Consider the following 25,743-nt stretch of genomic DNA (forward strand, 5'->3'; position numbering starts at 1 on the left):
TTTAGTGGGAAGGGTAAGGGCAAGGGGAATTTAGTATAAATGTTGGATTAGCATGGGTACGTAGTAAATGATATACATATCGTGATTTAGTGTCGGTAAATGGCGTTAGGGCGTGAGGAGTAAGTACAACATTCAGGTACAGCCGAGGTTCGTTTTACAACAATACCGCCACCGCCTTGCCCACCTTCTAGGTATGTTCTAGGTCAATTTTCATCTGCCTTCTAAATTCTTATGTACAGCTTTTCGTCTACATATGATGGTACGAGCCCCGCCCTTGTGCACTCAGCCTACGCATATTGGAAATTAGTCCTGCAAAGTGGGCAGCTAGGTCCGTCGCTGCTCTTGAACCATTTGAACAAACAAACACCGTGGAACAGGTTCTTGCAGGTCGCGCACTTCTTGTCTGGCAGCTTCCTGTCTGAACCAACAATGCTGTAACAAATTGCACACTCGCTCTGTCCCTTGAGTGCTCCGTCCACGTTTCTCTTGAAGGTGGTCAGCGCATCAATGAGAGAACCATTGAAGATTGTAATAGCACCCAAGGAAGTCCGTAGCCAGGATTGCCATTTTGTTTCGTTTACAGCGACACGGTTGAGGCCTTCAATGTGAGCGTTTGCCAGAGGGAAAGCAGCAGGCAGGGATATGCGCATCGCCATTGTCTGCTCATCGACGATGTAAGACGCAGTAATCTCACGAGCACGAGAGACGACTTTGACAGTGAAGGGGGAGTCAGGCTCAGCTGCAGCTTGTTCTTCAGACCATTTCGCCACTGCATCGAGGGAGGCGACAATGACAGGCTGGGAGACGTATCTCTCCGTCCAGGGCTCCAGTGAGACTACAATCGCACGCGACTTGCAGTTCTTGAACCAAGATTTTGTGAGCGAGGGAACGTCGCGTAGGCACAAGAAGTACAGGTGTGTCAAAAGCCATTGAAGATCCCTTTTGGGGGGCTCGACATCCGCTTCATATGTTGTGATGTCTAGCTTCGAAACGTCGACTGGTCTGTTGTTTGCGTGTCCAAGGAATTCAAACGTGAAGTCAAGTAAGCCAGGCAGGTAATCGCCTTCACGAATGTGCTCGACGTAGTCGTTCTTGACCTTGAAAGAAGCATGTTCCAGATGATCAAAGACCAACCTCCAGCTAAGCAGGTAGCCACGTAACGATAACGGCACGCTTCTTTCAAAGTTTGTATCGGCCAATGACACTACTGTAGGGGCATCAATAACCAAGGATAGCAGCTCTTCTGGTAGACGCGCAGTAGACTTCTCCAGTGCTGTGTCGATGGAAATCTGCTCTTGAGCTGCAGGGATTTGCTTGTGCAGAATGTCGAATGCAGTCTGCTGAACGGGCTGCGACTGCACATACAACAGGGGGAATAGCTCTTCAGTTGATTCGAGATTCTTGAGCGACAACTTGGATATCTGACGTGCTAGGACATCGTTCACCATCTTTAGAGGTTGATGAAACTCGTCAGGAAAATGTTGAGAGTGCTTCAGGATATTGATCAGTCCATCAGCAACAGGCTGTTCTGCCTCTTTCCAGGCATCTAGGAGATCGTCATTTGGCTCTTCCACATTAACCAAGGTACGAAGTTGGGCGTATAGTTTGAGTGATGCATGTACCAGGGGGATCGGACTATCCATGCCAGGTTCATTTGTTTCCAACTCGGTTGTTGCCGACCAGATCGCAGATAGTGCACTGAGAATATTTCCCCAGTGATCGCCATACCGGTCGCTTATCACTGGAAGCAGTACTAATAGTGAACGACACAATTCCGCTTTGACAGCTCGTGTGACTTGGTCTTCTTGAAGCCACGAGACTACGTGATTGACGAAAAGGAGGACGCGATGTTTGGCGCTCTCTTCCACAAAATTGTCCTGGCTTATTATACTGTTCAGCTGTACGAGATTCTGCAGTGCTTCTGACGATTTATCCTCAATGTCCAAACCTGTAAGATCGGCCAGGATTTCGTTTGACATCCTTTGGCAAGACTTAGAAGCTGATAACGGCTCCTTGAACCCATTCAGTAGTCCCAATAGCTGAAATAGGTTTTTGGACTTTCTCGTCGTCTTGAGTAGTTCCTGTATTGGAGCAGTCTGAGAGTTTTTCCATCCAGCAATCTCAATTGCTTCTGCAATCAGAACGCTATGTGTCCGCGCATGGTAGTACGTGGGAGCATTTGTGTCAGCACCGACATTTGACAAGATGCTACTAGTCCATGTCACGAGCGATTCAGCGCTGCTGTCTGACCAGGTAGTGGCCAGCGTCCGTAGTTCCTGCGTTACGAACGACTGCGCATCTGAAATGAAAATCATCGCATCAGACTCGACATCCAGATCATAGTGTGCCCAGAAACCATTTGCCTCTGCAAGTCCAAGATTGTCATCGGCAAGCTGCACGGTGAGGGCGATGTTGTGAAGATAGGCAGTCTTTAGCTCAGATGGAACTATGCTGATCGAGAAGAGATCCGGATTCTTGAATAATCGGGTCACATATTGACTTATTCTGTATGCAACCGAATATCCGTCAACATCTCGTGTCATGTTGATAATCCTAGATGGCGATTGATCTGATTTTACTAGGTAGACAGCGCCTCCAAGAGGGTTTGTGATGGCTAGCGAGGTCTTGGGTGCAGCACTGAGAAATGGTTCGAGTGCCGAGTTCCAGTCATCGATATTAGGGAAAACTTTCGAGATCTGATCCCAGTCGCCGCCTGCTTTGACAGATTGCTTTGCCAAATCCACCAAGGTCTCAACCGAGACAGAGGTCGATGTAGCATCGCGCAGTCCTTGCTGAATGAGGTCATACATCGATTGCTTAGAATCAGAGCCTGATGAGAGTATGGTCTGGATCGATGCATTGACAGCCTTGGCGTCCTGCGCTACTTCGTCGTTTGGTGATTCGGATGCGAGAAGTAACGCTTGAAGAAGACTAGAACCTTGTGGCTGAGCGAGAAATGCACGAAGTATCGAGGGCTTAGACTTTACAATCTGACGTAAACCCTGTAAAGAGTAAGGGGCTTGCTGCGATATTGAGAGTGTTTCTGTCATGTAAGCAAGAACACCATCTGTTGTCTGAGGAGATAGTATCTTCGCTGGCGATTGAAGCATGCGGTTGAATGATTCCCACTCCCCTAAGCCTTCTATAGCTTCATGGACGTTGGCGACGATATGTTCTTGCAATTCAGGATCTGAAGTTGCGAGATCAAAGTCTGACGGTATCCTGGATGAGGTAAGAATTCCCTCAAGGGCTTTGTTCCGGACTGTTGGGTCTGTCTCCTTGAGAATGGCTCTTAGGCATGCACTCCATGCATCCTTGAAGATTTTGCTATCCGATTTCGAATACAAAAGGTCAATTAGATAGGAAGACGAGGGTGACAGAACAAGCGCTGGTAGGTCTTGCTGTATGAACTGCTCAAGGTCTTGTTCTGTCTGAGATGAGGAAATCAACGTGGGGTTGCGCTTCAACACTGCTGCAATAGCAGCCGCTGCGCCATATGGCTTCCCATTCCTATTTCTGAGAACTTCGAGGGCTTCCGCTACAATTGATGTACATGCCTGTACGATAGTTGGCTGTAGTGCCGCTAAACTTTGTATCTTGAGCGCTTGATCTTGCAGGGTCGAGAACCGGGTCGCTTGTTGGCCAACACTTGTTTGCGACTTTTCATAGTCTTTTGATTGTTCTGGAGCCGAGGTTTTGATACTGTCAATGAGTCGCTGTGAAAACTCAGTCCATCGCTTGCTGAGGACCGTAGCCATTCCTTCGATTCCGAGCGCTTTTGATAACAACCCTGTCGCGTTTGATGGTATAGCCCAGTGTGAGGTCTCCAATGTTGGATGCAAGTACTGCATGATTATAGGTAGCACCATCTCTTTTAGTAGCTTTGTCCGCTCAGATTCTTCCAATCGCTGACTCAAAAGGCTAGCTATCTCTAGATAAGCATCGAATGCGGCTTCATGGGTGTATTTAGGCTCGTCCTTGCGTACAATACCACCGTGGAGGGAATTTAATAATTCTACAGCGTCAGTATCGTGTTGTGGCAGAACCTCTTTGGGAATAACTTTGAACAGCTCAGCCAATCGAGACCAAAAGTCGCGCGGTCCGAACTGAGACCCTTTCTTCAAGAACTGCCGTAGGCGTCTGTCAATACCTGTTTTGCTTTTGTAATCTGTCGTCCACACTGTGGGATGCTTGGTGGTAAGAAGGGTCAAAGTCTCAAGATAATCGCTGACAGAACCAGTCTGGTCTGAGTTCAATGCTTCGGCCAGGTACGCTTTGCTGACAATGGCTAGATTCTGCTCAATAGCAGCTGTGAATTTGTTAGCGTGTCTGTCAAATGTTGTTTGCATATAAACAACACGAACCATCTTCTTTTGCCAGACAAGTTTTCAGTAGTCGATGTACTGAGCGCCGAATTCCCGCATCTCTGTAAGAAGAAAAGTCCCATAACTTCTTGTCGCCGAAGAGACTATCGTAGTCTGTCTGGTACTTGGAGAGCTCCTCAGGCTGTAGATTGGCTACCAAGCTACCCAGCAAAGATACGCACGCCGAGATGACACGGCTGTACTTTGCTTCGGCATCGTCTTTGGTTACTGTCCTCTCATCGCTGAGGGTTGTAGGGCTCTCCTTATCGATGGCATCGCGGCAGTACTCTAGTATGGGCTGTTGGTAGATCTTCCGAATGCTTTGTAGTTTCTCGGCAGTGTTGAAGACTTGTCGTAGGGAGGTTTGTGTTGCTTCGACGACTGATCGATCGCTGTCGTAGAGACCGCAGAGCCATGCTGAGACGCTTTTGGGCATGTATTTCGCTATGCGCTTGCCGGCAGATACGGCAAAATGGCCGTGGAGGAGATGGGCGTTCTGGCGAACGGCTTTCGCGTTGTCGATCGAGGTTCGCGGATACATCTTGACCCATGCCTCAAGCAGGCCTTCCTCCACTGGACTGTCAAGTGATGTGACATATGCCTGTATATCTTCCAGCGCCTTTGCCTTTGTTGTGCTATCTCTTTTGGAGAGGTTTCTCAGGTAGACTACGACGTTCGGATCGGAAATGGCAGAGACGTCTGGAGGCTCTGATACGTATGACAGCTGCGACGAACTTGCGCCAAATGCTGGTGATGCACTCCCGAACGCACCAAATCCGGCTGTATTGGCAGCGCGGGCACTGCTTGCCTGGGCTTTTGCTGTGCGCTTCGACATGGTGGGGTTCGTGTGACAAAACTCCTAGGCTACCTCGAAGATGTTTGTGTAATATGGGCGTCCAGTGTATAGAGGCAGAAGACGCCGGAGAACAAGCCGCAGTTATGCAAGGAATGACTCAAAGAAAACCAACAGTCGCATGTCGTGACAACGGTAGGAGAGCAGCTGTGAAATGTCGAAATAGTGCGGCTCTGCCTGATGACGGCACCAAATGTGGGTAGGCGGACGACGGTGGGGCAATCTGGGCACATCCCTGTTACACACTAGAACCGATCCGTGTCTAGCTGATTTCGCTGACATGGAACTTCGTCTGGAGGCAACGCCCAAGCTCGATTGATCTTTCTTCCCTTGTTTACTTTACACTCATCCGCCACGACAGCACTCTGCGCGGTTGGTGATCTGTTACCATGAAGTTCTACATCGACAGCCTCCCCGTGCTGTTCCCGTACCCTCGGGTCTATCCTGAGCAATATGCCTACATGTGCGATCTCAAGCGTACCTTGGACCAAGGCGGTCATTGCGTCCTCGAAATGCCTTCAGGCACGGGTAAAACCGTGTCATTGCTCTCGCTCATCATCGCGTATCAGCAACACTATCCTGAAAAACGGAAGCTGATTTACTGCTCGCGTACCATGTCTGAGATTGAGAAGGCCCTGGCCGAGTTGAAGGCGTTGATGAAGTATCGTACCACCGAGCTAGGCTATGAGGAGGAATTTCGAGGTCTGGGGTTGACAAGTCGCAAAAACCTTTGTCTACATCCCTCAGTCAAACGAGAAAAGAGTGGGACGGTAGTAGATGCGCGATGTCGCAGCTTAACGGCAGGTTTCGTCAAGGAGAAGAAAGAACGAGGCGAGGATGTCGAGCTCTGCGTCTATCACGAGAATCTCGATCTGTTAGAGCCACACAACCTCATTCCGCCTGGTGTATGGACCTTTGATGGCATACTGAAGTATGGTGAACAGCAAAAGCAATGTCCTTACTTTACCGCAAGGCGAATGATGCCCTACTGCAACGTCATCATCTACTCGTATCATTACCTGTTAGACCCAAAGATTGCAGACCGAGTATCCAAAGAGCTATCAAAAGATTGCATAGTAGTCTTTGACGAAGCTCACAACATCGACAATGTGTGTATCGAATCCCTTAGCATCGACCTGACAGAAGATGTTTTACGGAAAGCAACCAAGGGTGTTAATAACCTTGACCGGAAAATCACAGAGATGAAGAGCAGCGACGCAGAGAAGCTGCAAAACGAATACGCCAAATTAGTAGAAGGTCTACGGGCTGCTGATGAGGCACGCAACGAAGAAGCTTTCATGGCGAACCCTGCTCTTCCAGATGATCTTCTCACAGAAGCCGTACCCGGAAATATACGGCGAGCTGAGCATTTCGTTGCTTTTCTCAAGCGTTTTATCGAATACCTCAAGACTCGAATGAAGGTTCTTAATGTTGTTGCGGATACCCCACCAGAATTCTTGAAGCATCTCAAGGACCTGACGTTTATCGAACGAAAACCTTTGCGATTCTGCGCTGAGCGTCTGACCTCACTCGTCCGTACACTCGAACTCACAAATATCGAGGACTACCAACCCCTTCAAGAAGTTGCTACCTTCGCCACATTGGTAGCAACTTATGAAACTGGCTTCCTACTGATCATTGAACCCTTCGAATCAGCGACAGCCACCGTACCGAATCCTGTCTTACATCTGACATGTCTGGATGCTGCAATAGCCATCAAACCCGTTTTTGAGCGCTTCTACTCCGTCATCGTTACCTCTGGAACAATGTCACCCCTGGACATGTATCCGCGCATGCTCAACTTTAATACCGTTGTACAAGAGTCTTTCACAATGACGCTGACGCGAAAATCTTTCCTTCCCATGATTGTCGATCGCGGAAACGATCAGAATCAAGTCACATCACAGTTTGAGCACCGAAACGACTTGCAAGTACAGCGAAACTTTGGCAACCTACTTATTGAGTTCTGCAAATTGACGCCTGATGGAGTCGTTGTCTTCTTCCCATCCTATCTCTACATGGAAAGCATTATCTCTGCATGGCAAGGCATGGAAATCCTCGACACAGTCTGGAAATACAAACTCATCCTTGTCGAAACACCTGATGCCCAGGAAACCGCTCTGGCACTCGAAACCTTCCGCACAGCCTGCAACAACGGCCGCGGCGCCGTCCTTCTCTGTGTCGCCCGAGGTAAAGTAAGCGAAGGTATCGATTTCGACCACCACTATGGCCGCACCGTGCTCTGCATGGGGGTACCCTACCAGTACACCGAGTCCCGAATCCTCAAAGCCCGCCTAGAATTCCTCCGTGAAACCTATCGCATCAAGGAAGCGGACTTTCTCTCTTTTGACGCCATGCGCCACGCTGCCCAGTGCCTCGGCCGTGTCATTCGTGGCAAAGACGACTACGGAATCATGGTGCTAGCAGATAAGCGCTTCAACAAGAAACAAACACAGCTCCCCAAATGGATCCAACAGGGCCTCGACGCCAAAAACACAAAACTCTCCATTGATCAGGCTGTCGGCATGGCCAAGAATTTCCTCAAGGAAATGAGCGTGCCGTGGAGTAGGGCTGAGCAGGAGGGCCATTCGTCATGGAGTCTGGAAGATCTCGAGGCGCATCAGAGGAAAAAGGCGGCACATGGGATTAGTGGGACTGATAACCCGGCTATGCGGGCGTTGGAGGGGAGAGCGGAGGTGGAGCGTATGGATGTTGATGGCGAGGAGGGGGATGAGTATGGAGGCAGGGCTGATGTTGATGCTGAGATGGCGGGATTGGCTGACGGATAGAAGTTTGAATGTGTCTGGTCACATCACAGAGTAGATCCGTTTTCCTTCTTCCTCTCGAGAAAGCGTTCAGTAAAAATATGCATGGTACTTGGGGCGTTTTGTCAGGGTTTGGTAGTTAGATATCGCTATTGAGAATGTACTTCATGTTCGCACCACTGATGCGGTGCAACTAATTAGAATAAGAATCAACACCTATAAGTGTACCTTGAACAACTGGTATTTGTTTACCGAAGAGTAGGTGCAAAAAGACATCAGAATCAAAGATAAACTTGCATTGAATCAACTGACTATCCACGAATGAGCGCCTTGCTAGGATATATGAACACGAAGAGGAATGCAATCCGTATACCAAAGCTTGTCCACGCCCAAACTCCACGCTAGACAACCATCCAAGAGAAGGACAACTCCAAACACGACCATTTTGTAGTGAGTGACGGATGACTTTTAATCTCCACAGCTTCATGCACGCGTTCAGACTTCCATGTCCATAAACAACCACTTGTCACTAGTCAACTTCTCGCCCTGGCTGAAATCGTCAAGGGTTGTCAGCCCAAATCCAATCCAGCCGAGGTCCTTTGTCAGGTTATTGCGAGCTACTTGGTCGCTGTGTCGGTCGATACAAAGGACGAGGCGGCTGCACGAGAAGTAATCGACTTCGCAGAGCTCCAGTAGGGCCATGAGCCTGTATTGTGTCAGTTCTGGTATAGGCCACACAAGGGCGTGAAGGAATGACTTACCCAGCCTTGAGGTCTGCACCGATCACAGCTTCATCAAAGAAGACAAACATGCTCCTCTCCTCTTCTCTTTCAACAACAAATCCACGGAACATAACTCCACCAACATAATCCCACATCTCAATGTAGTTTGTAATCGCACCCTTGTGCTCCTCAAACCGTACCATTTCAGGTATATCGGAGTCAGTCGAGGAGTCAGAGTAGCGACGCACGTCGATGCCGTAGTCATTTGTGATCGCGGTATTTGCAGTCGTATCAATATAAGACATACCCATCACTAGCGAGTCCTGACGGTGCTGGCTCCCCTCACCTAGGAAAACAGATCGCAGTGTCTCGCAGAAGAGTCTCTCACACTCTTCCGTAATGGTGTATGCTGCCCCCCCTCTGCGCGCCTTACCGTTCTTAGCGGTAGATGCGTGTCTGGCGGCGAGGGGGGGACTTGATGGAGGTGATGGTATTCCCTGGTTGACACTTAGTATTTGGTACGTTACATATGGAACAGCGCATGAGCAATAACATACCGAGCTGACCTCAGGAACACCACCCGGCCCCGGCAGACGGGGTAGTGGAGTAATGGAAGCCCTGAAGGCTGGCGGTCGACGCGTCTACGGCATAGCAGCTAGCGCGGACGTTGCTAGCGGACGAGTACGAGTGAATACTACTACTACTACTCATACTACTACTGTTTCGTTTTGACATCGCCATTGCTACAATATTGCCACGGTGGATGCGTAAGAGGGCAAGCGTCTTAGGGACGGAAATGCGTGTATAGGGTCGCTGGTTGAGAGATTGCGGAGGTGCTGGAGGCGTTGTTTGGTGTAACAGAGAGCTGAGTGCTGATGTATATGGTAAGAAGAGGCAAAGACGGAAGACGGAAGATGAAAGAGGAGTTGGGCTCTAGCGGAGTGGGGTCTCTTGGCTCGTGCGTGAGGATGGCCATGTGACTGGCCAGAATTGAGCACTAGAAACTTCGCCAATCTTGGCCCAAACCTCGGCCAACAGAGAGAGCACTTCGGACGAAGAACTTGGTTCTGCACTGTGAAAAGCACCATGATTTTTGGATCCTGTGAAAACGGAATAACAAATGTCAGACCATTCTCTAGTCCATGATCATCACAGTCAATGGGACCATGCAGATTCTAGTGGGGCCTAAATTCGAATATCATGTATTATTACGCACTCGTGCTAGCGCCCACATGAAACACCATTAACTTTTGGAAATAGCTTCCTCAGCGAATTTCTACTCTTTTGGCAACGTCGCCTCGCTATATCTCATACAGACAACCCATGAAAAGAAACATTGGCGAAGAGGACTGAGAGATCCTTCCTCCTTGCACAAATCTATCGAAGCAATCCGGACTATGCAAGTCGGATATCTCAGACGACGCGCTATGCATACGGAAATCAGACATAATAGGAAAGAGGAAAGATACGCCAACAGACGCAGGCCGGCGGAGTCCTGCATACGAGTGGAGTCGGATCCTGCAATTTGATAGGAGCCAAGTGGACCCTGTTGCGCATAGGCGGACAAATAAAGGAAGTCGATGATTTAGCTGACCGAGATACACTTGATGTCGAAGATCAAGTCAGAGTTGGGTGGGATGTCCGGGGGGGCACCCTTCTTTCCGTATGCCATCGCAGCGGGAATAGTGAGACGACGCTCGCCGCCGGGGGTCATACCAGCGACACCAACGTCCCAGCCCTTGATGACTTGGCCAACGCCGAGCTTGAAGGAGAAAGGCTTGCCCTTCTTGTTGGCTATACACGTATTAGTATATGCTCGGTAGAACAGACTTTGGCAAGTACTTACAGTCAAAGACCTTGCCGTTCTTCAGCTTGCCAATGTAGCGCATCTCGACACGGTCACCCTTCTTGGCGGCCTTGCCCTTGCCCTCCTTCTTGTCATCAACAATGACGCCGCTGACGTTGCGAGGTCCCTTGGTAGCCTCCTTCTTTGCCTCTGGCTTGGGTGCATCGACCTTTGGGGAGCCAGTGGGGCCCTGCTCGAGGTTCTTAGCGAACTGAACCTTCTTCTTGTCGCTGCTGGGGGTGTCGTTCTTCTCAACCTTTTCAGCCTTCTTCTCTGGCTCAGCAGCGCTAGCAACAGCTTGGCCATCGTTCTTCTTGAGCTTCTTAGCTTGCTTCTTGCTGAGCTTAGCGTCGCCATTAGTCTTGCTGATCATGTCATCAAGGCTGGCCTCCTCCTCAGCAGCACGCTTCTTGCTCTTCTTGCTAGCCTCAACCAGCTTGGGAACCTCCTCCTCATCACTGTCAACCTCGGTGATTCTGGGGTCGCTCATACCATCGAGCTCGTCGTCCTCTGATTCGTCCATACCATCGAGCTCATCCTCGTCGGGAGACAGATCGTACCCGAGTTCGTCAAGACCGTCGTCTTCCTCATCCTCGCTGTCCTCGTCTTCAGGGAATGCGACATAGTTACCGGTGACGTAGACGTCGTGCGTGCCGGTGACACAGAGGTAGACCTCCTCGCCCTGGCGGACAGTGATGTCGAGAGGCTGCTGGTAGTGCTACGTGAAAGTTAGTGGAGCACCTAGCAGGCTCTGTAATGAGCAATCGTACCTTCTCAGGGTCAAGTGTGCAGAGAACAAGCTCTTCAGGCTCATCCTCATCGTCGTCGTCTTCATCGTCTTCGTCATCCTCGTCGCTCAAATCATCATCGGTAACCTTAGCCTTGCCCTTGGCCTTACCCTTGGCGCCGTTGGTCAAGCTGTCAATGTCCATGTCATCGGCCTCAAGCTCCTCTTGCATCTTCTTGGTAAGAGCAGCTTGCTTGGCCTTCTTTGACTTGGCTGGATCGCTAGGACCGCCATTCTTCTCATCTTCGCTGTCGTCATCGGAAAGGTCCGAGTCAGCCTCGGGAAGCGCACCAGCTGCACGCAGACGGGCAGCGATTGCCTCAATGTCACCCTCTTCATAGTCCTCATCATCATCATCTTCCATGTCAAAGTCATCAGGGATACGGATGAGCTTCAAGGTTGCGCGAGCATGCTTTTGGTCCTCGTCAAACTGTGGCTCAGCATCTGGGTCGATGGCAGCCATCGTAATTCTGAACTAGGCTCAGTTAGCGAAAAGTTGCGAATGCGACGGCTTTGCGCAAAGATGAACAGAATTGACGCAGCGCAAATGCGCTGACTATGAAATGCGAATAACACATAGAGTATACTTACAGTGGTGGACTGGTCGACAGCAGCCAGAATGGGAATGCCTCCAGCCGGAATGCGACGTCCGTAGACGCCAACAGGAATAGCAGACGCCATCTTGAAGATTGTCGTGAATGTATACGGGGGAGAGCTGGCTAAAGTATCAAGGTTTATCCAGTCGAAGAAGCGCTCTTTGCTCAGAGATTTGCACAGCTCGAGGACAGCTGGTAGAGCAGGATGATAGCGAAAAAAACGAGGAACTCGAGAACGGCGGGCTCGAGAGGTAGAAAAAGTTCGCCAAGCCCTGCAGCTTTCTGTTAGCGTCCTTTCACCGCCGGCAGAACGCTCCACTTTGCCCCACTAGCGCGACTTGATCGCGGTCGTACGCGCCACTCTACGCGCACTCGCCTTTGACCAGCCCACCAGAACCAACCTCGATATCGATATCGACATGCAACAGTCCATTTGGTCTCGTGACATCTCATCATGACCCCAGCCCCGATGAACGCCTTAGACCCACCAAACACCTATCACCATGGGCTCCCTTCTAGACAAGAATGCAGAGTCGGCTCGCAAGCGCATTGCCAACCATCGCTTTGAGGGCGAGAATGGCGAAGAGTATGAAGGCTCGGCGTTTGGAGGATTTAACGACTACTTTAGGCGAAAGAAGATCAAGTTGCAGAACCTGGATGCCGATATTCGATCTCAGGCTAGCGATAAACCGCAGATCTTCAAGGGAATCGTCGCACACGTTAACGGCTATACTCAACCCTCGCTTATTGATTTACATACACTCATAGTACAGCATGGCGGAGGCTTCATGCAATACTTGGACGGAAAGACTACTGTAACACACATTATAGCCAGCAGTCTCACACCGAAGAAGGCTGTCGAATTCAGAAGATATCGCATTGTAAAGCCGGCGTGGGTGGTGGATAGCATAAGAGCTGGCAAACTGCTGCCATGGAATGAGTACCGCGTTTTGGATGAGGGCGAAACACAAAATGTATTGGCATTCGATGGGGGTAATATCACCACACATTCAAACATTAAGAATAGGGGGTATCGAGACCAGACAGACACCAGCTGGTACACGAGCCAGCTGCAAGGTAGCCAATCCGGGCCATCCAGTACGCCGACGCCCTCCAGTCCTAGGCGCCCGCGCTTCTCAAAATCAAAGCAACAGCATCCGACGTATGACGATGACATAGAAGATCTTCCGCCTTCCTGGCAACCTCAAGGTCTACTCAACCCACCCGGTCCAAGACAGTCAAGTAAGGCTGCAAAGCTGATTACGCCACCCAAAACGAGCCCTGCGCTACCACCTGTTGACCATGAAGATATACAAAGTGATTTGCACAACAGCCTCTACGCAGAACCCAGCCCTCCCAAGGCTCTACATTTGCCGCTCAACGACCAAGTCGAAGAAAGGGCGAAAGAGATCACGTCTGAACTTGATCTTCCAGCACCTAAAAATAGGCCACTTACTGCTGAAGAGCACAATGCAATTCTTCTCCGTGATCCAAAGATTCGGCGTTCCACTGTTGTGGATCCAAATTTTCTTGAGCAGTATTACAGAGAATCGCGCTTACACCATTTGTCCACTTGGAAGGCTGATCTCAAGTCGCAATTGCAGGCCCTTGCAAACGAAAGCTCATCTTCCCAAAAAGCAAAGCAGAAGCGTGTGCCTGGTGTTCGGCGATACATCTTACATATTGATTTCGACAGTTTCTTCGCTGCAGTCAGTTTAAAGAAACACCCAGAACTTAAAGACAAGCCAGCCGTTGTTGCCCACGGACAAGGCAGTGGTTCGGAAATTGCAAGTTGCAACTACCCTGCTCGCACATTCGGTATCAAAAACGGAATGTGGATGAAGCGAGCACAAGAACTCTGTCCGGACCTCAAGATCTTGCCTTACGATTTTCCGGCTTATGAAGAGACAAGCCGTACATTCTATGACACTATCCTCACCACTGGAGGCATTGTCCAAAGTGTTAGTATTGACGAGGCCCTCATTGATGTCTCAAATCTGTGCATAGCCGTTGGTGGCAGCGATGGCAAAAGTCACTCGGAAGACAGTATTTACCGTGAGCAGGCGAAGGCCGATGAAATTGCACTAAATTTGCGAGATGAAGTGAGATCCAGGACAGGATGTAATGTTTCTGTTGGTATTGGTAGCAACATTCTACTCGCCAAGCTGGCTTTACGCAAAGCGAAACCTGCTGGCCAACATCAGATCAAGCCCGAGGAGGTGCTCGGCTTCATTGGCCAACTCCAAGTGCAGGACCTACCAGGTGTTGCCGGATCAATTGGCGGTAAACTGGAGAGTATTGGAGTCAAACTTCTCAAGGATGTTCGTAAGCTTAACAAGGAGAGACTCATCCAAACACTTGGGCCCAAAACTGGCGAGAAGCTATACGAATACTCTAGGGGTATCGACCATCAAGAAGTCGGTGAACAAGTTATTCGCAAATCTGTGTCCGCGGAGGTGAATTGGGGTGTTCGATTTGAGAATCAAGACCAAGCTGATGAGTTCATTGCCAGTCTGTGTGGGGAGCTCCAGAAACGACTCCTGAAAGAGAGGGTAAAGGGCAAACAATTCACCATGAAGGTTATGCGACGCTCACCAGATGCACCTATGGATCCACCAAAGCACCTTGGACATGGCAAGTGTGACACGCACAGCAAGAGTCTTCTGCTCGGCGTCGCAACCAATGCAAAGGAAGTCCTGACAAAGGAAGCTTTGGCTATGCTACGTGGCTTCGGTTTTACTCCTGGAGAGCTTCGCGGTATCGGAATACAGATGACAAAGCTTGAACTCATGAGATCGGCTACGGATGGAACTGTTGAGGGTTCACAACCAAAGTTACAATTCAAAGTCAGGAACGCCAAGCCACCGCAGGTAGCGCGGGCACCACAGGTGGTTGAAGATGATCCGATTCAAGATGACCCAGAGACTCCACGAAAATCCAAGGTATCACCAGGAGATGAGCATGTTGCGTTTGGCGCCGAGCAGCTTAATGCCTCGACGCCTTCTCGACGTCCGCTCAATACACTGGGCACACAATTCATCATGCCTTCGCAAGTCGATCCTAAGGTACTCGATGAGCTACCGGAGGATATACGAACCAAGCTCTTCCGCCAAACTCGACAGTCATCCCCTACGCCTGCAAACAATGCGTTAGCATACGATACGCCAAGCACATCCTCGAGAGCCCTACCTCTCTCTTTGACAACACTTCCTAATCAGTCCCAGCTTGACCCAAAGATTCTCGCTGCTTTACCTGCAGAAGTACGTGCCGAGGTTCTTGCTCATTATGCCAGCAACGAAGCACCTTTTTCTCCTTCGCATAGGCCAAGAGGACCTGATCAAACTATTCTACCTCAGTCACCTCGCAAAAATAAAATCATCGGGATTCCAGCGAACAAGCCTATTGTGCCAGTAAAACGAGGGAGAGGCCGCCCGCCAAGGTCAGCAATGCTGGCTGCAGCCGCACAGGCAAAAACCATTGATAAATCTGGCAGGATGCTCACCCAAGCCAACTTCATATCTCTCAAGAATCCAGCCCGAGAAAACGTGAGCAGAGAGGATTCAGCTGGTTTGAGCGACAACGTCTTTGAAGCACCTACCATCGCCAAACACGATGACCTGGATCCTGACTTCCTTGCTGCGCTCCCCGAAGATATGCGTAAAGAAGTCATTGACCAGCACAACGCAGCAAAACTAAACGCATTTCGCTTCGTGATGTCTAAGAAAACCAAAGCCCCATCGGCCCCCAAACAGCCTAGGCCAGCCCCGAAAATCAAAGTTCCCCGTCCCCCGACAGCAACTTTTACCACACAGAAGCTCTCCACGGAACCAGATCTCCGTAGCGCAATGAGACTCTGGATCAGCGAATTCGACAAGGAGGGGCCCTACGAGGAAGACGTCACAGCATTGATCAAGTACCTCAAGAAAGTCGTGCAAGAAGAGCGTGACATGAATAAAGCAGTCGGTCTCGTCAAATGGGTTGGTTACATCATCAGTGATAAGATGGAGACAAAGGAGGGTTTTGCATGCGAGTCATGGAAGAGATGTCTTGCTACGATTAAAGATGGTGTGAGGAGAGTGTGCAAGGAGAAGGGTTTGGGGAGCGTGTGTTTCGAGTAGTTACGTGATATGTTTTTTTTAATGAAGTGATGCTTTGCAATAGTGTAGATGGAAGGGGGTAATGGTGATACTTTGGTTGTATCACGTATTTTAAATATGTGATTGATCTTTTTTGTCCTCATACGCTAACAATGTGGTTGTTTACATTGGTTGAGTGGTGACCATGTTGTATCAATCTCAATTGATCTCCACGGAAGGAATTCCGAGAAGAGTCGGTCCGAGGGAAATTACAGAGTGACTTATCGATGAGGAGTCGACAGTACGAGTAATGATGATTGGTCTTCGTCTCGAAGCGTGGTCAAGTATTTTGTTTGTATTCACGGAAGTGTGCTCATTTTGGAAGATATCAGGCCAGTGATTTGTCAAGGTGGCGGGTACCATTGCCGAAGTAACATGGTAATTGTACGTCTATCTTTTTGTAAAGGACATGCTTTCAGTGTTCATTTCCTAACTCTCCACAACTCCAAGTCGTACCAGAATTCCAGTATCCATATTGCAACATTGCAGCTATTGGACATTGCTTGATTTCCAGCTTCGCATACCTATCATAATCCCTTTTATCGACTCCCTCCCTATGAGGGACTGTAGCACTTACAGCTACACGAGTTCTGAGCCGGGCCATTGTATTCTGCAGCGAGGTACCAGTCGTCTGGACTGCTAACCGTGCCTGCTTTGTGACAAGCCGTCTGGCAGCTGACAAAGCTGCATGTTCCCAGCGTACAAGGGGGGTTTGCGTAGGATCCTGTGGTACCAGAATTGGCGAAGCAGCCATCGAATGAGGCAGTGAGAGCGGTGATGACGTTGACTGAAGCGGCGAGGAGGAAAGCAGTTGTGAATTTCATGATGGGCGGATTGAGGTAAGGCGGTGGGACGGTGGAATCAGGAGTTTGTTTAGCGGAGGGAAGAGAAGGCGAGGACTGGACTTTGCTTTTATGACCAGAGAGCTGAGTCTTTTGACAAGAGGTATGTATAGTCTCGAGGTAAAATAGGGGATCTGGTTGCATTTATGTACATATGCCTTCACGCCCCTGACTATTGCAGTGTCTTAGCGCTCTGGTTAATACATAAAAAAAGAAGCTAAAAATTATTTGCTCCACTATGAAATGGGGCCCACTTGTGAGTCTAGCCACTTAGCTCACAAGATGGGTAATTGTGCCAAGTTCGAAGTAGGCCATAGCACGAAGACGCGTGGATAGTGAATGCAATCATGAATGATAAAAATAACATGTAGCCAAAGCTGGAGTCCACTATCAAAACTTCCCCTGGTTCTGGAAGCTCATATGCATGATTCTCTTGTTATACAGTTTGTGACTACTGATTGCTAGTATGTTATAAGTAACTCGCGGAGTGGCAGGACTCCGGGACCTCCCGATGATCTTGCCGATTCTGTTTTTAGTGCTGACTCCCAACTTCGCCAGATATATTGCTTACTTCGTAACATCTTGTATTGAACACTTTATCTTCCAAGAACATTGGCATAAGTAGCCGATCGTCCCACCATCTCGTAGGACCCATTTCTGGGTAAATCCTGTTTTTCTATGTATACTCTAGTGATTCCGGGAAATTTTATGCGCAGAGCGGCTTCTGAACTCTTGAAAGAGATTGAATGTTCTGGGTTTACGAGGGCCATATCACTGGGGTAAACAAACGTCATTCAAACACTAATAACAAATCTCATGGTTTCTATCTATAATGTTATCCATGTTAGCTGCGTAATCGTGCTATTTATGTCTTAGCGCTTATAGTTTATAGACGAAAGGCTTTTCTCACAGCTACTCAACAGTTAGCACAGTGTATCATATCCATAGGCTCAAGCCTCTTTCTGTTCCGAGCAATATGGGAAACTTCAGTTTGCGATGCATTCTTAGAAGGTCACATGATCGGGCGACGAAATCCTTACAATTAAAAATAAAATCATTTGGTGCTTCCGATGTGACCATGCGACACGGAGCATTGTTGTCATGATATCATTCATTGGGTATATTTATCGAAGGCTAGCTAATTTACGCGCGCTTGCGTTTATTCAAATACCTCCATATTAACCCTGTTCATCGTCTTGATCATGATTCATAACTCTCTTTCACGTTCCCGCTTGCTAGCAATCACATGGTATACCTGAATCCCTCAAGCCCCTCAATGATCTTGCCACCACTGGCAGCCCTCTTGTTTGCTCTCCAGAACTTGAGGTTCATCAAAAGCGTAATAAAGATAATCATGCCTGCTGAGATCATGCAGGCAATAATACCAGGGACGTACTTGGGAGCGTCCTGGGTCCTGAAAACTGTGCCACCAATTATACCGCCGATGCCTCCGGCACCAATAAGGGTAGCAGAACAGAAAGCTCGCTTCCATTGACCACGAATGTTGTTTGCTTGCCAGGTGAGAATGCAGGGAATGTTGGCATTGGATGCTGCGGTAGCGAGAAAGACCCCTGGGGAATTGTTTAGTATGTGATCTGAAGGCAGAATACGTGATAGAGCTTACCGAAATATCTGACACCAATATTGGAACTAAAGCCCATCATAGGCAGTCCAATAAGAGCAAGGACACCGTTGGCAAGGACCCACGGAGAGCGGATCTGGTACTTGTCACCAGCCCACGCAAAGCCGATCATGACAAATCCAGCGAATACGTAGGGAGGGGCAATCAGACAGTTAGAAGCAGCAGTGCTGAAACCCATTCCGTCTTTAAGAATGATGGGAAGGAAGTAAGCAATAGCGTACGTGATCGTAGTGGTAAACATGAAGATTAGTGCGAAGCCCCAGACCTTGAGGTCCATGCCACCTGCAAGGTACTTCTTGAGGTTGAATTCCTCGGCGACGACATCGTTACGGTCCTGCTCGATTCTTGCAACGATGAAGTCCACCTCTTCCTGCTCGAGGAAGTTCTTTTGAATTTTGCTCGATTTGGCAGCCAACTCTGGGAAATCAACAATATAACACCATCCGATCAAACCGATGACGACGGTGATGATCCCCTGCAGTATGAAAATCCAACGCCAGCCAGACAAGCCTGGGCCGAATCCGACGGGAGTTTTCGGCGCTTTCTTTGTTGGGCCATAGTGCTGGCCGAGCCACTCCGCTGCTTGGTAACCATGACCGTTGAGTAGGGAGAAGAGATAGCCAAGGATGCCGGAGAAGGCTGAAGACAACATTCCGATGAGGAAAAAGAAGGTGTTGCGTTTTTGGAGCTCGTACCGTTTATACCAGCAAGAAAGAAGGTACGCGGAGCCTGTTGATGTTAATACTTCATCTCACTCTTCCTTTCTAATACTCAGGGAGAATATTTATATACGTACCAGGAAAACAACCGGCTTCAAAGACACCTAGCAGAAGACGAAGAGGAATCAGAGAAGTCCATTCCTTGACGAAACCAAAACCGATCATGACGCTTCCCCAAAGGACCACGATGGATGGCAAAAAAAGCTTTGGACCCCATTTTCTCAGGACAACAGTAGCTGGGGGCTGCAGTGCAACATAGGAGATGAAAAACAGCAAGACAATGATGCTGTATTGCTCGCCTGTGAGTTTCAGGTCGACACCCATGCCTGCCACCATGGCGACACCAAGATTGGTACGGTCCATGAGCGAGACACAGTACAGACAGCCGAGAGTGGGGATAAGCCGAAAGTCCACCTTGCGAATAATCTTCTTTTGTTGCTCGGGGGTAAACCGCTCGATAGCAGCATCGTTAGCTGACGTGTCGGACTCGACACGTTCGATGGCGGCAACATCGCCTTTCTCGTCGGCGAAAGAGGACATGATGGTATTGGTTTGTCTAACAATCTTCTGGGTATATTACAGAAGCAGTGGTGCTCAATTACCCCGTCAAGTGCTTCAGGGGTCGACCACTTTGATGAAAGAGGAGCGAGGGCGCAGCTACTGAAAAAGAAGGAGCTGATGATGAGGACAAAAACCCTCAGTTCACTGTGGGATAACTGCCTTCATATACTCAAGGGCTTCCCCAGATTGTTGAGCTTCATCTTCCCCAGATTCCTCCGCCCTCGGCTCCACCGTACCCCAGACTCATCAGCACGATCAGCTCGTATGTCCTTACCCGATATGAGGAATAGGTTCTCCTGAACTATCGCTAGCAAGTCCCATTAGCCTACGCCCGATTCGATTTTGAAGAGGTAGAGTTTCGGAAGTAGCTTACGGTAGCAGTTAGCAGACCCGCATACCAAGAAGGACCGAACAGTTGGCAGGCTGTGGATGCGCCACTCTGGCACTGACAGCATGCCGGCAACTACTCCGGGACACAACAATAGCGCCTTGCGGAGCGATTTTGATGGTCACGCTCAGTGGTACCCCGCGTGGGATTGCGGCGGACTGCCATTAAGTTGAGCAGGTTGTGACAGGCTGAGGTCTCGGCGGACGCATAGTGCGCAATCCGCCATACGCTACAGGCACGAGGCATTAGCCTAGACTCTTGGCTGAGCTTAGTACCCGTGTGCCTCTTGCCGATTTCTCGGTCTTTACGTATAGTCAGTGCATTATCCGCTGGTGTTGATGTTGGGTACAGAGACAAGATGTGATGGAGGTGCGGAAGCTTACATCTACGTACCCTTTGTGCATAAGACGGGGTACAGTATTCGATACAGCAAGTTAGGGCCTGATCTGACAAGGTAATCAGACACGATTATCCTCCGAACATCAATGTCTATTGAAGAACAGATCACCGAGATGTTTGCGTTGCTATGTGATGAAGCCTGAACATGTACATAGCGGAAACTTACCGCTTTCACGCATTCCGCGTATGATTACCCCACCTCCAGTCAATCCACCGATGATCGCATTGTACATCGCACCGAAGGAACGGCAACTTGAGCGGGAGTTGGAACGTTTTTCGCGAGCTTGGCTTGACATCATATCAGTTAGTTCCACTCTCAACAATATTTGTTCATCATCTTCTTCTTATTCTTCTTTCTGCCAAAGCCCCTCCACTGTCATTTTGTACAGGCATCATTCCATTTCTGCTACCCGTATGCCATATGTTAGCATCACTGGGCCCTGTATTTGAGTTAGATGTCGTCGAAAGTGCCGAGGCTCATAGTCAGACGCTTGTTCGTCAAGGTTTCGTGGCGTCTTGGGAGGATCAGAAAACTACAGAGCATACATGCCTATTTAGGACAAACTTTGCCACCTGAGGTATACCTATCAAATCAGTACCTTAGCGTGTTGATATTTTCGGTGTCGCGTCCATTATAGGTTGGTCCAAGAGGAAACATGTTGTCAAGGGCACGGCCGAAGGGAAAGCCTAGATGAAGAGAACCAGGATGAAAAAAGGCAAAAATGGCACGCGCCAGACATTCAAAAATCTCACACTAGAGGCTGAAGAACGGCGATTGCCCGAGCTAGGTTGTCTCGTGGTAAAATCGCCGGGGTACCGCTGAGTCGGGTTGCGCAGCGCTCGAGACGATGGCTTGAATCTAGACGTCTTCAGATCGAAGAGACCTTGTCTTAATTAGTAGATAACCACGTGGAGGGAAACGCCGGTGAAGCTCCCGTAGTCCGTTCATTGGTGCTCAAGACCCAGTTGTATCACTCAGCTCAAAAGCATGGGCATGCAAAACGCAAACTGTCAATTTTCTTTTGAGCAACACAAAACTACTACTTGAAATCCTTTTCGCTTAGGGAATCCTCAGTCTTCTGTATCCTTTCCCAGGTCTCACTCCACTTCTCCCACTCCCCATCCGGCAGCTTTCCCTGAATCGGCAGTCGTCCGCCTTCCATGGTTCCAAAACCGGTTACCCTCTTTACAGCCTCTTTGATGCCGACGACGCCATATTTGCCAATGAACTCTTCTGTGGTGCTAACAGTGTATTGCAATTCCTTAATCTTCTTGAGGTTCTCATCGGTGATGGGCCGTGTCTCGGCAAGCTTCATCAAGGAGCATACAGTCTTGGGATATATGGCGGCGAGCCCGTCAATGACACCAGCTGCGTCAAAAATAACGATGGGGCCCAGTTGTTGACCGAGGCCAGAGTAGACCCGGAATTTGTTGTGATCGATTTTCGGGTCTAGCGAGACCTGGTTGTGCCACGACACGACGGCATGCGACATCTTGCAGCCGACAATGTTGGGGTGTTGCGCAAGGACGCGGTAGGTATCGGGCGTTACCATAACTCCGTTTGTCACGCCGGGGTAGTTGTAACTAGCATTTGTTAGTTCATATCCTCGCTCTGTGTCTTTCATGGCCTACATCAATATGGGTAGTGGGCTCTTGTCTGCAACAACAGTGAACCACTCCCTGATTCCCTCTTGACTCGCTGCTGCACCGAAATACCCCGGTGCAAGCACCAGGCCCCATTGTGCACCTGCTTTCTTGAAGTCCTCTAGCCACTCCAATGTCTCGTCAACACTGTTGATCAGTGTTCCTGCCATGATTGGGTAGTCCTTGAAGCCCGCGTCTTCGAGTCCTTTGCGCACCCCAGACACGACATCGATACGCTCTTGTCGCGACATGTGGATTGCTTCACCGGTCGAGCCGAGCAGAACAAGCCCGCGCACTCCATTTTTTGCAAGAAACACTGAATGTTCAATCTGTGTCTGGACGTCTACGGCGGCTTGGATGGTGCTAGATGCAGACTTGGGTTTGAAAAACGTCGGGACAGGGACGAAGACGCCGGTTGGTGGTGATAACGTCATAGTAACGGTTCTTAAGGGGAACTTGGTTTTGCTTTTTTTCCGATGTCGAATTCCCTTGCAGAGCGAACTGATATATGTTAATTGAATTTTGATGCTGTCCGAGGGTTTTCGCACTTTATTGCGTACCGGGCGCGTTAGCAGCTCGGGATGCTTTGCCCCAGTTCCCGAAGTTGCGTGCCCCGCGGTGGAGTAGATGACCCCGCGCTCGCTGCCGCTCGGGATAGTATCGCGAAGAGTACTTGACCGTAGAAGCGGTTTAATTGGACAGAAAAGCACTTCGGGTTTTGCCGTGTAGTTACTTTCGTGCCGAGGGCTGGCCCTTTTTAAATGTCACGTCTTCTTTGATATAGTCGCTCGAAACGTTATTTAACGCAGCATCGACCAGATTTATTACAAAAGACTACATCCTGAGAATTAGACAATGGGAAAGATTGCAACCATCGAGTACTTCAGAGTACCACCGCGATGGCTGTTTGTCAAAATCACCGATGTTGATGGGAACTTCGGCTGGGGTGAAGCCTCCCTTGAAGGCCACACGCAAGCAGTCGAAGGATGTCTAGACGCCTGGGCCGCGCGCTACGTCGGTTTTGAAGCGGAGTATGACATTAAATCTTTCCAATTCAATACTAGCTAACAATACTTTAAGTGACATTGAACACATCTGGCAGATGTCTTGGCGTACCAGCTTCTACCGTGGCGGCCCTGTCTTCATGAGTGCATTGGCAGGTATCGATATTGCTCTCTGGGATCTAAAGGCGCGAAAACTGAACGTACCAATCTATCAGTTGCTGGGAGGTAAAGTCCGAGACCAGTTGAAAGTATATGCTTGGATCGGTGGGGATAGACCAAACGATGTTAAAGAGCAGGCGTAAGTGAAAACCAGAAGAACAATATCTAAGACAAATTGGACTTTTAACAAATTTCCTACAGCCTTAGCCGTAAAGCACAAGGATTTCACGCTGTAAAAATGAACGCCACTGAGGACATTGGTTGGCTGGATAGCCCTTCAAGCCTCGAATCCGCTGTCGACCGTCTCAAAACAGTCAAAGAACTAGGAATGGACGCAGGCATGGACTTTCACGGCCGCATCCACAAGCCAATGGCTAAACAACTAGCCAAAGCTCTCGAACCGCATCGCCCCTTGTTCATTGAAGAGCCGCTGCTATCAGAGCACATTGGTGGTATCACTTCCCTACACACCCAAACATCCATCCCCATCGCACTCGGTGAGCGTCTCCACTCACGCTGGGACGTACGCCCTTTCCTTGAAGCAGGCTGCGTCGATATTCTGCAGCCCGACATTTCGCATATCGGCGGTATATCAGAGATGAAGCGAATAGCAGCTATGGCGGAGGCCTACGATGTAGCTATTGCTCCTCACTGTCCTCTTGGCCCAATAGCACTCGCAGCCTGTGTCCAAGTCAATTGCACGTTGTCGAATTTTACAATTCAGGAAATGAGCCTTGGTATTCATTACAACGCTGGTAGCGAGGATCTTACATCATATACAAAAAACCCGGAGGTATGGGATGTGAAGGACGGTTTTATTCGCTTGATGGAGGGACCAGGTTTGGGTATTGAGGTCGACGAGGAGTGGGTGAGGAGGGAAAGTAAGGAGGCCAAGGCTTGGTTGGTTCCTGGATTCATTGGGCCTGGCGGTGAGATTAGAGAATGGTAGGTGCAGTCAGTTGTGACACTCAAGTTCAAGGAGTAGGTAGTGAATTTCATCTATATCCCGACTTGGCTAGTTCGCCATTTGCTTCGGCCCACTTATTCGGTATTCTATCATACACAAACAGCATGAACCATGATTTTTACACCGTTACCAAGATCCAGGTACCCTCAACAAATAATCATCGAGTGCTTTCAAAAAGCTCCATGATTTCCTGATTTACTGCTCTCCGACCTGATACAATGTTTGAACGCTGGGGGTTGAGAGGTGTTGGCGATTCTCCCAAAAGTCCAGAACAATGCCTTATGGGTGGGGAAAGACTGGTCGGTCTGAGCTCACCCGGCAGGAAAGGCGTCGGAGGGATGATGATATCCTGTCCATGTTCAGAACAACCAACCTTCTTCGTTCCTGCTTGTGGTGACACTTGTGTGACGCACGATCCTGAATGTTCCGCCACAGTCTCTTCTAATGCCTCGTCATTGTATACAGTGCCACCCCAAAGCAGTGCCTCCCATGGCCATACGAATCCCTCGTCCTCCCATGGCCAAGTGTGTGTTTCGACGTACTCGAGCAGTGCGACAACAAGGAATATGATAGTCCCCACACCAAGGAAACCAATCTGTTTTCTTCATTGGCGCTTTGATTCTGTGGAAAGCCATACGTTGGTTGACGAAATCACCTACCACTGCTGAGCTCAATTCCTCTGGTCGCGGGAACCACCCTGGCTGCTCAAACTCAGCAATGGCGAAGACCAAGACGACAAAGAGACATAGGCATGAAGAGTAGTTGTTTGCAAGAGTTGTGGATATAACGCGGTATTCTGATTGGAGAGGATCAGGGAGGAAGAAATCAACGATTGTTGTGGTAAAACGGTGAAGCAGCGTCGACGTTGCGACAGTTCCGGATTCTTTGTCGCCAGTTTGTAGCACTGGAGCTGTAAAATGCGACATTGCGTCAGTGGAAAAGTCATCCGTCACTATCTCAACCAAAGCGGAGACGCTGTCGAAAACGTTGATGTAGTGATGAGTGGATCAGTTAGCTGTGAAGTGCACCTTCCAATGACGGAAACCAAAATCCGAAAGTAGCTAGAGGAAAATTCCCGAAGCAACAGCCAGTGAATGTGAAAGTGAACCGTCATTGAAACTGCAGCTAGATACTTCTACTGTGAGTGCACACCACCCAGTCTTTCTTTAATCTTAATTAGAGCGTTCGAGACCTTTCGTATATACCTCTTCGCCTATTTTCTTAAGCAGGTACTCCTAGCGTGGTCATATTACTCAACAACGCATCGATACAATCAAACATTGTATTGTAAATCTTATTGTAGTGAGGGCGCTCGTTAGAGCAAACAAGACGCTCGAGTTACACAACAA

At 49.2% G+C, this 25,743-nt stretch overlaps 12 protein-coding genes across 12 annotated transcripts; 3 read left to right on the forward strand and 9 right to left on the reverse strand.

Moving 5' to 3' along the window:
• Positions 1-32: 32 nt before the first annotated feature.
• PSV08DRAFT_224427 (uncharacterized protein) lies at positions 33-5,199 on the reverse strand (the record flags this gene model as incomplete). The annotated part of the gene is made up of 2 exons (XM_014223109.1): positions 33-4,309; positions 4,365-5,199. The coding sequence occupies 2 exons, from the start codon at positions 5,197-5,199 to the stop codon at positions 288-290; spliced, it is 4,857 nt and encodes a 1,618-aa protein (XP_014078584.1). The 3' UTR covers positions 33-287.
• A 407-nt stretch (positions 5,200-5,606) lies between these two features.
• Positions 5,607-8,213, forward strand: PSV08DRAFT_362755 (uncharacterized protein; the record flags this gene model as incomplete). The annotated part of the gene is made up of 1 exon (XM_014223110.1): positions 5,607-8,213. The coding sequence occupies one exon, from the start codon at positions 5,607-5,609 to the stop codon at positions 8,004-8,006; it is 2,400 nt and encodes a 799-aa protein (XP_014078585.1). The 3' UTR covers positions 8,007-8,213.
• A 50-nt stretch (positions 8,214-8,263) lies between these two features.
• On the reverse strand, positions 8,264-9,088 carry PSV08DRAFT_303289 (ornithine decarboxylase antizyme-domain-containing protein). The gene is made up of 2 exons (XM_014223111.2): positions 8,744-9,088; positions 8,264-8,688 (listed from the first exon to the last, which is right to left on the reverse strand). The coding sequence occupies exons 1-2, from the start codon at positions 9,013-9,015 to the stop codon at positions 8,478-8,480; spliced, it is 483 nt and encodes a 160-aa protein (XP_014078586.2). The 5' UTR covers positions 9,016-9,088; the 3' UTR covers positions 8,264-8,477.
• A 41-nt stretch (positions 9,089-9,129) lies between these two features.
• PSV08DRAFT_303303 (uncharacterized protein) lies at positions 9,130-9,574 on the reverse strand. The gene is made up of 2 exons (XM_066092631.1): positions 9,262-9,574; positions 9,130-9,201 (listed from the first exon to the last, which is right to left on the reverse strand). The coding sequence occupies exon 1, from the start codon at positions 9,443-9,445 to the stop codon at positions 9,272-9,274; it is 174 nt and encodes a 57-aa protein (XP_065949001.1). The 5' UTR covers positions 9,446-9,574; the 3' UTR covers positions 9,130-9,201; positions 9,262-9,271.
• A 303-nt stretch (positions 9,575-9,877) lies between these two features.
• On the reverse strand, positions 9,878-12,146 carry PSV08DRAFT_410156 (uncharacterized protein). Its single transcript, XM_014223112.2, has 4 exons — positions 11,929-12,146; positions 11,321-11,812; positions 10,551-11,268; positions 9,878-10,498 (listed from the first exon to the last, which is right to left on the reverse strand). The coding sequence occupies exons 1-4, from the start codon at positions 12,016-12,018 to the stop codon at positions 10,290-10,292; spliced, it is 1,509 nt and encodes a 502-aa protein (XP_014078587.1). The 5' UTR covers positions 12,019-12,146; the 3' UTR covers positions 9,878-10,289.
• Positions 9,896-10,480, reverse strand: PSV08DRAFT_303310 (uncharacterized protein). Its single transcript, XM_066092632.1, has one exon. The coding sequence runs from the start codon at positions 10,203-10,205 to the stop codon at positions 9,981-9,983; it is 225 nt and encodes a 74-aa protein (XP_065949002.1). The 5' UTR covers positions 10,206-10,480; the 3' UTR covers positions 9,896-9,980.
• A 290-nt stretch (positions 12,147-12,436) lies between the features above and the next one.
• On the forward strand, positions 12,437-16,051 carry PSV08DRAFT_391508 (uncharacterized protein; the record flags this gene model as incomplete). The annotated part of the gene is made up of 4 exons (XM_066093519.1): positions 12,437-12,700; positions 12,743-12,748; positions 12,785-12,832; positions 12,875-16,051. The coding sequence occupies 4 exons, from the start codon at positions 12,437-12,439 to the stop codon at positions 16,049-16,051; spliced, it is 3,495 nt and encodes a 1,164-aa protein (XP_065949003.1).
• Positions 16,052-16,623: 572 nt separating this feature from the next.
• On the reverse strand, positions 16,624-16,897 carry PSV08DRAFT_391509 (uncharacterized protein; the record flags this gene model as incomplete). Its single annotated transcript, XM_014223114.2, has 2 exons — positions 16,773-16,897; positions 16,624-16,718 (listed from the first exon to the last, which is right to left on the reverse strand). Exons 1-2 carry the CDS (start codon positions 16,891-16,893, stop codon positions 16,624-16,626), a joined length of 216 nt encoding a protein of 71 aa, XP_014078589.1. The 5' UTR covers positions 16,894-16,897.
• A 1,256-nt stretch (positions 16,898-18,153) lies between these two features.
• Positions 18,154-19,812, reverse strand: PSV08DRAFT_371613 (major facilitator superfamily domain-containing protein; the record flags this gene model as incomplete). The annotated part of the gene is made up of 3 exons (XM_014223115.1): positions 18,154-18,482; positions 18,536-19,282; positions 19,350-19,812. The coding sequence occupies 3 exons, from the start codon at positions 19,810-19,812 to the stop codon at positions 18,154-18,156; spliced, it is 1,539 nt and encodes a 512-aa protein (XP_014078590.1).
• Positions 19,813-21,628: 1,816 nt separating this feature from the next.
• On the reverse strand, positions 21,629-22,698 carry PSV08DRAFT_391511 (uncharacterized protein; the record flags this gene model as incomplete). The annotated part of the gene is made up of 2 exons (XM_014223116.2): positions 21,629-22,204; positions 22,253-22,698. 2 exons carry the CDS (start codon positions 22,696-22,698, stop codon positions 21,661-21,663), a joined length of 990 nt encoding a protein of 329 aa, XP_014078591.1. The 3' UTR covers positions 21,629-21,660.
• A 421-nt stretch (positions 22,699-23,119) lies between these two features.
• PSV08DRAFT_410159 (enolase C-terminal domain-like protein) lies at positions 23,120-24,376 on the forward strand (the record flags this gene model as incomplete). The annotated part of the gene is made up of 3 exons (XM_014223117.1): positions 23,120-23,295; positions 23,345-23,566; positions 23,629-24,376. 3 exons carry the CDS (start codon positions 23,120-23,122, stop codon positions 24,374-24,376), a joined length of 1,146 nt encoding a protein of 381 aa, XP_014078592.1.
• Positions 24,377-24,551: 175 nt separating this feature from the next.
• On the reverse strand, positions 24,552-25,320 carry PSV08DRAFT_352159 (uncharacterized protein; the record flags this gene model as incomplete). Its single annotated transcript, XM_014223118.2, has 2 exons — positions 24,552-24,989; positions 25,054-25,320. The coding sequence occupies 2 exons, from the start codon at positions 25,318-25,320 to the stop codon at positions 24,552-24,554; spliced, it is 705 nt and encodes a 234-aa protein (XP_014078593.2).
• Positions 25,321-25,743: the final 423 nt, after the last annotated feature.

This window comes from Bipolaris maydis (genome assembly GCF_028858645.1).
Source record: "Bipolaris maydis strain C4 unplaced genomic scaffold PSV08scaffold_8, whole genome shotgun sequence".
In the NCBI taxonomy this organism is placed as follows: Eukaryota; Fungi; Ascomycota; class Dothideomycetes; order Pleosporales; family Pleosporaceae; genus Bipolaris; species Bipolaris maydis.

Excerpts from the sequence above, each read along its gene's own strand:
- PSV08DRAFT_303289 (XM_014223111.2), bottom strand. The coding sequence starts at position 9,015 with ATGGGTATGTCTTATATTGATACGACTGCAAATACCGCGATCACAAAT. Across the intron at positions 8,689-8,743 it reads GGTGCAGACCTCAAGGCTGG|GCTCATGGCCCTACTGGAGC; the intron begins GTAAGTCATTCC and ends GACACAATACAG.
- PSV08DRAFT_303303 (XM_066092631.1), bottom strand. The coding sequence starts at position 9,445 with ATGGCGATGTCAAAACGAAACAGTAGTAGTATGAGTAGTAGTAGTAGT.
- PSV08DRAFT_303310 (XM_066092632.1), bottom strand. The coding sequence starts at position 10,205 with ATGCAGGACTCCGCCGGCCTGCGTCTGTTGGCGTATCTTTCCTCTTTC.
- PSV08DRAFT_410156 (XM_014223112.2), bottom strand. The coding sequence starts at position 12,018 with ATGGCGTCTGCTATTCCTGTTGGCGTCTACGGACGTCGCATTCCGGCT. Across the intron at positions 11,269-11,320 it reads GCACACTTGACCCTGAGAAG|CACTACCAGCAGCCTCTCGA; the intron begins GTACGATTGCTC and ends ACTTTCACGTAG. Across the intron at positions 10,499-10,550 it reads GAACGGCAAGGTCTTTGACT|CCAACAAGAAGGGCAAGCCT; the intron begins GTAAGTACTTGC and ends ATACGTGTATAG.